General features: G+C 42.9%; 1 protein-coding gene across 1 annotated transcript; it reads right to left on the reverse strand.

Moving 5' to 3' along the window:
- Nucleotides 1-3,527: 3,527 nt before the first annotated feature.
- On the reverse strand, nucleotides 3,528-6,205 carry LOC139241073 (probable G-protein coupled receptor 139). Its single transcript, XM_070869765.1, has 2 exons — nucleotides 6,136-6,205; nucleotides 3,528-4,423 (listed from the first exon to the last, which is right to left on the reverse strand). Exons 1-2 carry the CDS (start codon nucleotides 6,203-6,205, stop codon nucleotides 3,528-3,530), a joined length of 966 nt encoding a protein of 321 aa, XP_070725866.1.
- Between the last annotated feature and the right edge of the window lie 4,014 nt (nucleotides 6,206-10,219).

Consider the following 10,219-nt stretch of genomic DNA (forward strand, 5'->3'; position numbering starts at 1 on the left):
TCGTCAGGACTGACTGACCCGCTGAGATTTCCAGCATTTCCTGGTTTTATTCCAGTTTCCAGCATCCGCAGTATTTTGCTTTTGTATTGAGTCCGACATCAGTACTAGGGAAAATACTAGAATCTATTATTATGGATGTGATCACAGGACACTGGGAAGAAAATCTTAATGTGGAGAAATTATAATGGGGAATAACGAAATAGCAGAGGCTTTAAACAAATATTTTTTTTATCTGTCTTCACAGTAGAAGACACAAAAAGCTTACCAAAAATTAATTGGGAACCAATGAAAGGGAGGAGAATGATAAAGATCAGTAGAGAGAAAGTACTTGAGAAAATAATGGGACTAAAAGCCAACAAATCCCCTGGACCTGATTGTCTACATCCTTGGGTTCTACAAGAGATGGCTGCAGAGATAATGGCTGTATTGGTTGTGATCTTCCAAAATTCCCTAGATTCTAGAATGGTCCCAGCGGTTTAGAAGGTAACAAATATAACACCGCTATTCACAAAAGGAGGGAGAGAGAAAACAGGGAACTACAGGCCAGTTAGCCTGACATCAGTTGTCGAGAAAATGCTGGAATTCATTATTAAGGAAGTGGTAACAGGGTATTTAGAAAATCATAATATTATTAGGTGGAGTCAACATGGTTTAATGAAACGGAAATCATGTTTGACAAATCTATTATAGTTTTTTGAGGATGTAACTAGCAGGGTAGATAAAGAAAAACCAGTGGGTCTAACGTATTTACATTTTGAAATGACAATTGTCAGGGTTCCACACACAATGATGTTACACAAGATTAGTTCTTGTGGTATTAGAGTCAATATATTAGCATGGGTTGAGAATCGGTTCATGGTCAGAAAACAGACAGTAGGAATGAAGGGGTTATTTTCGGTTTCACAGGCTGTAACTAGTGGGGTACTGCAAGGATCAGTGCTCGGCCTCAGCTATTTGCAACCTACATCAATAGCTTAGTTGAGGGGACCGTGTGTAAAGTATCCAACTTTGCTGATGATGCAAATCTAGACGGGAAGGTAAGCTGTGAGGAGGAGACAAAATGGCAGCAAAAGGATATAGACAGGCTGAATAAGTAGACAAGAAAAAGACCGATGAAGCATAATTTGTGAAAATGTAAAAATTACTCACTTTGGTCGGATGAGTAGAAAAGCAGAATATTATTTTTCAGAGCTGGGAATCCAGTAAACAGTAGTCAGATGGATTTGCATTTCCATGTATGGGAATGACAGGAAGTTCACATGCAAATACAGTAATCAATTAGGATGACAACAGGTATGTTAGCCTTTCTTGCCAGCGGATTGGAGTATAATAGTAAGGAAGTCTGGATGGAATTATATCGGGTTTTGGTGAGACCACACCTGGAATACGGTGTAAATTTTAGGTCTCTTTCCCTAAGGAAGGATGTGAGGTTATCCACTTTGGTGGTAAAAACAGAGAGACAGACTATTATCTGAATGGTGACAGATTAGGAAAAGGAAAGGTGCAACGAGACCTGGGTGTCATGGTACATCAGTCATTGAAGGTTAGCATGCAGGTTAAGCAGGCGGTTAAGAAAGCAAATGGCATGTTGGCCTTCATAGCGAGGGGATTTGAATACAGGGGCAGGGAGGTGTTGCTACAGTTGTACAGGGCCTTGGTGAGGCCACACCTGGAGTATTGTGTACAGTTTTGGTCTCCTAACTTGAGGAAGGACATTCTTGCTATTGAGGGAGTGCAGCGAAGGTTCACCAGACTGATTCCCGGGATGGCGGGACTGACCTATCAAGAAAGATTGGATCAACTGGGCTTGTATTCACTGGAGTTCAGAAGAATGAGAGGGGACCTCATAGAAACGTTTAAAATTCTGACGGGTTTAGACAGGTTAGATGCAGAAAGAATGTTCCCAATGTTGGGGAAGTCCAGAACCAGGGGTCACAGTCTGAGGATAAGGGGTAAGCCATTTAGGACCGAGATGAGGAGAAACTTCTTCACCCAGAGAGTGGTGAACCTGTGGAATTCTCTACCACAGCAAGTAGTTGAGGCCAATTCACTAAATATATTCAAAAGGGAGTTAGATGAAGTCCTTACTACTCGGGGGATCAAGGGTTATGGCGAGAAAGCAGGAAGGGGGTACTGAAGTTTCATGTTCAGCCATGAACTCATTGAATGGCGGTGCAGGCTAGAAGGGCTGAATGGCCTGCTCCTGCACCTATTTTCTATGTTTCTATGTTTCTATGATATGGTTGCTAAGTGCAGGTGTAACAAAGGTCCACTAGATTGACTCCTGGGATGGTCCTATGAGGAGAGAGTGTCCAAAGCTGAGAAGAGAAGTGATCTCATTGAAATTATAAATGTCTGTGAAAATTTGTCAATGTAGTTGTCAGCGTAGACAGCTGAGAGGCTGTTTACCCTGGCCAGACAATGAAGAACTAGGGGAGCTGATCTCCGGATAAGGAGTCGGCCATTTATTACTGAGATGATGATAAATAAGTTGTGAATCTTTGGAATTCTCTACTTTGGTGGTAAAAACAGAGAGACAGACTATTATCTGAATGGTGACAGATTAGGAAAAGGGGAGGTGCAAAGAGACCTGGGTGTCATGGTACATCAGTCATTGAAGGTTGGCATGCAGGTGCAGCAGGCGGTTAAGAAAGCAAATGGCATGTTGGCCTTCATAGCAAGGGGATTTGAGTACAGGGGCAGGGAGGTGTTGCTACAGTTGTACAGGGCATTGGTGAGGCCACACCTGGAGTATTGTGTACAGTTTTGGTCTCCTAACCTGAGGAAGGACATTCTTGCTATTGAGGGAGTGCAGCGAAGGTTCACCAGACTGATTCCCGGGATGGCGGGACTGACCTATCAAGAAAGACTGGATCAACTGGGCTTGTATTCACTGGAGTTCAGAAGAATGAGAGGGGACCTCATAGAAACATATAAAATTCTGACGGGGTTAGACAGGTTAGATGCAGGAAGAATGTTCCCAATGTTGGGGAAGTCCAGAACCAGGGGTCACAGTCTAAGGATAAGGGGTAAGCCATTTAGGACCGAGATGCGGAGGAACTTCTTCACCCAGAGAGTGGTGAACCTGTGGAATTCTCTACCACAGAAAGTTGTTGAGGCCAATTCACTAAATATATTCAAAAAGGAGTTAGATGAGGTCCTTACTGCTAGGGGGATCAAGGGGTATGGCGAGAAAGCAGGAATGGGGTACTGAAGTTGAATGTTCAGCCATGAACTCATTGAATGGCGGTGCAGGCTAGAAGGGCCGAATGGCCTACTCCTGCACCTATTTTCTATGTTTCTATGTTTCTATGTTTCTAGGCCAGAGGGCTGAGGATGCTCAGTCTTTGAGTACATTCAAGACTGATATTGGTAGATCTTTGGACACCAAGGAATATAGGAGAAGGGCGAGAAAATTAAGTTGATATAAAGGTTCAGCCAGGATCTTATTGAAAGCTGGAGCAGACATGAGGGGCCGTATGGCCAGTTCCAGGTTGAATTGTGAAACCAGTAAATCAATAGTGGATCTACTGAGCTAGAAACCTGACAATCTCATTCGCTGGATATTTCACCATATTCTTTACCTCCTCCCTGAATTTACTCTGTGTCACTGCATAAATAAAGGTGTTTGTGCAACAGCTCAAAAGCAGGAGCATAAATCCGGTTTCTTGAAGGATATAAACCGGGTCATTGTAAGAATAGGTATTAGTAATCCGATAATACAAGTAGTGGATCGTGTACGTCAGCCATAACAGTATAAAATTGCCAGAGATACTGAAGAGTAAAATGCTGGATTTTCTCCTGTTCTCCATCTCAGGGTCGGGATTGTTTTCAGAGCCTGGGTTGCCCCGCAATACCCTGCGGACTCTGCTGGCCACTAATATGTATCTCACGGTCAGAGCATTGAGTAGCAGAATGACGATAAATGGCAGAAAAGGAGTGGTTATGCATCCGAAGTAAGAAAATGCTAGCCAAAGGGGTGAGGTATAAAAGACTGACCTTATCCGGCAGTAACAGGGCAAATCGTTAATTATATACAGAGGTTCATACACAAAGTACCAGGGGATGTTTTTTAAACAGCTCAGAGTGAGCACCATGCCCACAATCGCAGCTGCTGTGTTCTTGGTGCAATAATAGTTTTTCAGCTTCTGCCAACAAATGGCTATAAAGCGGTCAAAAGTGAAGGCAACAGTTAACCAGACAGAAAAGTCTCTGGTTGCATAAACGAGGGCGGTTTTGGTCCGACATACCAGAGTGAGCGACAGGTAATTTCCGGGAAAGTAAATGTCGATGATCCGATTGAGTATAACCCCAGTGATAACAACCAGCAGATCCGCTGCTGCCATGGCCACCAGGTAGCAGGTAATGCATTTAGAGAGTCCGCACTTTCCCCGGGACAGGATCACAATCGCCAGCATGTTAACTGTAGGGAAGGATAGGAAATCAAGAACATTATTGGCGGCCTTTACTGGAGAGAAACAGCACATCAGAAATTGGAGTCGACCCTGACTTTTAGTGACAGTACAGAGTGGGCGATAGCGAATCGACACTGGCAGACCATTTTCCTTCTCTCCCCATGGAAGTCAATGGTAATAAACATTGGGAGAGATATAAAACAGACTGCACACTCACTCTCACTCGTTTCACACGATTTGACAAAATCAAGATCTGGCCCTGTGTTACTGCATCCCACAAGGAAACATTTGTTTTATAATAAGTGGATCTTTGGAATTGTAACATTTTAAAATCCAAAAAAACTGCAACTGTTCTGGGAACGGTTCTTTCTGAACAGTAAGAAAAAAGATTTGTTAATTGCTGCCCTACCATATTAGACAAAGGAATTTGAGAACCACATAATCGATGATGCTACAGCCCAAGGTTAAAAGCATTGGCTACACTGATTACTACAAATGTATATCTTTTGAATTCAGGTAGTAATCAATTCATTATTACGGGAAATAAGCAATTTAGCTACTTGTTAAAATTGCTCTTTACAAAAATACCACTGAAAATATCAGTCAGGGTATAAATCTGACTATTAGCTCTTTAAATTTTTATAATCATTGAAGTCACTGGGTGCCTGACTTAAATCAATCCAATCGACATTATAAATGTTATCACAATGTAAACAGTACCTTATATTTGGATTTAAAAAACATTTTGTTCACAACTTAGTTTAATTAATGCTTTGTTGCATACTCAAATTCTAACAACACAACCTTGCTCATTCTCATATTACAACCTTTGTTATTTGCTGCAGGATGTTCTGCAATTGATGTAAAACATTACATGCACCGAGCTTCAATCTTCCCTTTAGAATTGATGGGAAGGTTTCATACATTGCAGTGTGTCCTCAGGACAGAGTACATTGTAATACGCTTAATTTTCCTGAGATGTGTTGATGGGTTCGAGGACCAGTACAGTGCCTTATGTTAGACCGAGCTACACAGAAAGGGAAATCTAGAATTCTGTCTCGTCTCATCCGTCCATTGCTTGTGAGGCAGGAAACCCAGCCAGACTCCGAGATACTGGTGGAGGGAACAACTCCAACCATTGTTCTTCCTTATGACTTTCACCCTTGGAAACCGTGTGAGTGGGACATTCCAGTGGGGACAGGATCTCGCTGATCAATAAAATAATCTCTGTACTCAAAATACTGTTCGATCACCTGATCAGCTCATAAAGTGTAAGCCATGTTTACGAAGGCTGACCAAGCCTGTGGGATCTGATAACCGAGCAGGAGCAGATAAATTAAAACAATTGTTTATCAAAATGTAATTCCTTTATTTGAACTCCAGATATCGATCTACGTCCAATGGAAGTTTAAGTGAAATGCTGCACCTATCAAGACACATTTATAATCTGATGGACTGTTCATTCTGGTTACAAGATAGCAAGTCAGTTGAATAAGACTGTTTGAGAAATACAGTCTATGTTGGAAATGACAATTAAAATTATAAAATTATACTAACTGCACAATGTGAATTTAGGATAGGTTCTTCGTTGAGTGATTACCACAGAATATGTGACAATTAACAAACACATCCACCCAGACAGATGGTCCTACCAGATATACAGCAAGAGTACTGAGACAGTTTAACACAGGTTTGCACAACTAGTCAGGTTGCGACTTACCTGGGATACCGACGGCGGCTAGAATTGGATAGTAAATTGCATACACCTGACCAGTCACTGGCTCATGCATCTTCTGTCACAAGAGATTACGTCTCAACTGCCTCAACACACGGTTTGTGGTAGAGTCAAGTTATAGATCAGGGAAGCCTCCAGTGAGACAATTAGGTCACAGCATTACTGATGTTATTTCCACTTGTTTGCACAAACAAACTAAGCAAATTGTTTTGATTCTAAAGTTTGTGATACAATTGATTGTTGTTCAAGTTTATTACACGGGTTTTGTGGGAAACACCCAAAAGGCCCATTGTTATTTTGGTCACAATCCTCCTGAAAACAGAATGGAATGGTGATACAGGCAATGTCTTGGAGTGGATCTCAAGCCCAGCTGCGATCTGTGGTGTGAGCTGAGTGAGCGGAGCTGCCCGCAGAGTGATGGTGGGGCTGGTGGAATTGCTGACAGCCCACAAGCTGGAAAGGTGGGAAATCAGCATGGGTTATGTTTCCCAATGATTATCCATTGATCCCTACAGGAAGTGTACATGTGCGATGCTGATCAATAGGTGAACATGCGGAATGTCAGTGCATTGCTTTGGAATGACCTCACTCAAGGCTGAGCATGGGCTCTGCCATATACAAACCGAGAAACGCTGCGATCCATCTTCCAGCAGCTTCAAATGCACTTGTCAATTCCATAAGCCCAATAATTTACCAGAAATTAACCGGCTATCTCCTGCACCAAAGCATAATACAGCATCGAGTCATTTCCAGGGCAGTGTTTTCATGTACTAAATGTGAAGACCGTCTTCGGCCAAATGGTATGTTGGCCTTTATTGCAAGAGGATTTAAGTATAAAAATAAAAGACTCCTTACTGCAATTATATCATCATCATAGGCAGTTCCTGGAAATCGAGGAAGACTTGCTTCCAATCTAAAAGTGAGTTCTCAGGTGACTGTACAGTTCAATACGGGAATTACAGTCTCTGTCACAGGTGCGACAGACAGTCATTGAAGGAAAGGGTGTGTGGGGAATCTGGTTTGCCGTATGCGCCTTCCACTGCCTGCGCTTGCTTTCTGCACACTCTCGGTGACGAGACTTGAGGTGCTCAGCACCCTCCCGGATGCTCTTCCTCCACTTAGGGTGGTTTTTGGCCAGAGGTTCCCAGGTGTTGGTAGGGATGCTGCACTTTATCAAGGAGGCTTTGAGGGTGAGCTTATGGTCTACAGGGTTGTAGTGATACCCGTCCTCCTATATAGGTCAGAGATGTGGACCATATACAATAGACACTTCAAATGGTTGGAGAAATACCCTGCTGTCTCTGCAAGATCCTGCAAATCCCCTGGGAGGATAAGCACACCATCGTCCATGTTCTCGATGAGACCAACATCCCCAGCATCGAAGCACTGACCACACTTGACCAGCTCTGTTGAGCGGGTCATGTATTCCGCATGCCTGACACAAGACTCCCAAAGCAAGCCCTCTACTTGGAACTCCTACATGGCAAGCGAGCCCCAGGTGGGCAGAGGAAATGTTGCAATTATATAGGGCCCCGGTGAGGCCACACCTGGGGTATTTTGTACAATTTGATCACCTTACCTAAGGAAGGATCTACTTGCCATAGAAGGAGTGCTACAAAGGTTAACCAGATTGATTCCTGGGATGGGGGATTGTCCTGTAAGGAGCTTCTGGAGTTTAGAAGAATGAGATGCGATCTCATTGAAACATAAAAATGCTTACAGGGATTGACAGGGTATATTCAGGGAGGCTGGTTCCTCAGGCTGGGGAGTGGAGAACCAGAGGTCACAGTCTCAGAATAAGGGGTCAGCCATTTAGGAGATAGATGAGGAGAAACTTATTCACTCAGAGGGCGATGAATATTTGGAATTTTCTATCCCAAAGGGCTGTGGAGGCTCAGTCTTTGAGTATATTCAAGACAGAGATCGATAGATTTTTGGATATTAAGGGACTCAAGGGATATGGGGATAGTGCAGGAAAGTGGAGTTGAGGTAGAAGATCAGCCAGGATCTTATTGAATGGTGGAGCAAACTGGAGGGGCGGAATGGCCTACTCCTACTCCTAATTCTTATATTCTAATGTTCTTATCTTCTTTGGCCAATTGAATTCTAAGAATTTTGTTGTGCTTATCAAACGATGCCCCTTGCATGTAACGTTCACCCTTTAACAGTGTGATGTAGTGTCTCTTTTGGAATAAGGAGTTTGATGGGGGGAATTAATCTCTATTTGGCGTATAATCGTTGTAGCTTTAGCCAAGGTAATACTCATAGTCCGAGTCTGTGAGTGTTGAGAAGGTATCAATTGTAGAGAAAATCACAGCGGATCGCATTCTACAAGAGCAGCCGGGATTTTGTGGTGGGAATGACTGTGAAACTGTCAGCGTTTGCCGCCATTACTCCTCTGAAAGTCACAGCAACTTCTCGAGTAAGCGCATGTGCAGATAACATGAAAATGTCGAAGTTCTGGTCAGTGATTCTATGCTTCTTCACAGGTTCTTCTGAGCAACTCTCCGGGGCCGACTATCATTTCAAATCACCATGCATTACAGTTCCTGGTGAAAACTTCCCCTATTCAGCTGCAATATTGTTGTTAAAAAAACCCTCACCAGAAAGTTGAGCCTTGTTGAAAGATGTGTAACTGGGTTTTAATGGCGTATTGACTGCAGAACAACATTTCTAACCCTGAAAAACTAATGTTATATTGTGGGATTTAAAATATTTCCATTAATATGATCATATTTACATTATAAAACATAAGAACAGAAGAATTTGGGGCAGAGCGTACAGCCCCTTGAACATGCTTTGCCATTCAATAAGATCAGGCTTGATCTTCAGCCTCAACTCCACTTTCTCACCCAATCTCCAAGTCCCTTATTTCCCCGAGGGTCCAAGGATCTAACGATATCAGGCTGGAATATATTCAGTGATTCAGCATCCACAGCCCTTTTTGGCACCGAGTTCCAAAGGTTCACAACCCTCTGTGTGTAGAAATCCTTCCCCATCTCAGTCTTAAATGTGGGATCCCCTTCCTTAAACAATGCTCCCTAGTTCTAGACTTTCCAGCCAAGGGAACAATCGCTCAGCAACTACCCTGTCAAACACTGCAGAATGTTATAGGTTTCAATGTTTCCTACATTACAACAGTGACTACACTCCAAAAGTACTTCATTGGCCGTAAAGCACTTTGAGAAGTCCGGTGGTTGTGAAAAGCGCTGTATAAATGTACATCTTTCTTTCTTAAACTCCAGGGAGTCGCAATCGACTTAATCTCTCCTCACAGGACAACCCTCTCATCCCAGGAATCAATCAAGGGAACCTTTCTTGAACTGCCTCTGAGGCATGTATTTCCTTTCTCAGTTAAGGAGACCATCCCTCTGCACAGTACTCCAGGTGTGGTCTCACCAAAGCCCTGCACAATTGTAATAAGGCTTCCTTACTCTTGTACTCCAACCCCCTTGCAATAAAGGCCAACATACCATTTCCCTCCTAATTGCTTGCTTTACCTGCATGCTGAATATCTGTGTGTCCTGAACGCCCTCTCTGAACAGCAATATTGAATAGCTTCTCTCCACTTAAAAATTATTGGGGTAGAAATTGTGATCGGAAGCTTTCCCCGGGCGGATGCCTCCGACCTGCAAAATATCTACGAATTGAACTGGTGGTCGGGGAGGTTCATACATACATATTCCTGGGTCTCTCTGGGTACGCACGTGTAGAGGCCCACGTATCCCAAGGGTGCATGCAGTTCGCAACCAATGAAAGAAGGGAATCTCCATTCATATTTATGGGGAGTTCGGATTGTACGCAACTCCACATAAGTATGAATGGGAATCACTTAAAAAATAGACGAACACATGAAATGAATAAATAAATACGTTACATATTTAAACTTCATTACAACTGAACAAAAGTTTAATTTTTTGAAAATAAATTATGGACTGAAAATTCTGGCCTCGCTGGGTGCATACAAAGTGTGCAGATACGGCAAGGCCTCGCAATTGCCAGGTATTCAGAGTGAGATGCGCATGCGCCAAAAACGGCTTTTGCGATCGATCACGATTTCTCTCATCAA

The sequence above is a fragment of the Pristiophorus japonicus genome, chromosome Y (genome assembly GCF_044704955.1).
Source record: "Pristiophorus japonicus isolate sPriJap1 chromosome Y, sPriJap1.hap1, whole genome shotgun sequence".
In the NCBI taxonomy this organism is placed as follows: Eukaryota; Metazoa; Chordata; class Chondrichthyes; family Pristiophoridae; genus Pristiophorus; species Pristiophorus japonicus.

What these genes read in the sequence shown, in the direction of transcription:
- LOC139241073 (XM_070869765.1), bottom strand. Translation starts at nt 6,205, where the DNA reads ATGCATGAGCCAGTGACTGGTCAGGTGTATGCAATTTACTATCCAATT. An exon ending in AGCCGCCGTCGGTATCCCAG is followed by an intron (nt 4,424 to 6,135) that starts GTAAGTCGCAAC and finishes CCTTCCCTACAG; the next exon opens with TTAACATGCTGGCGATTGTG.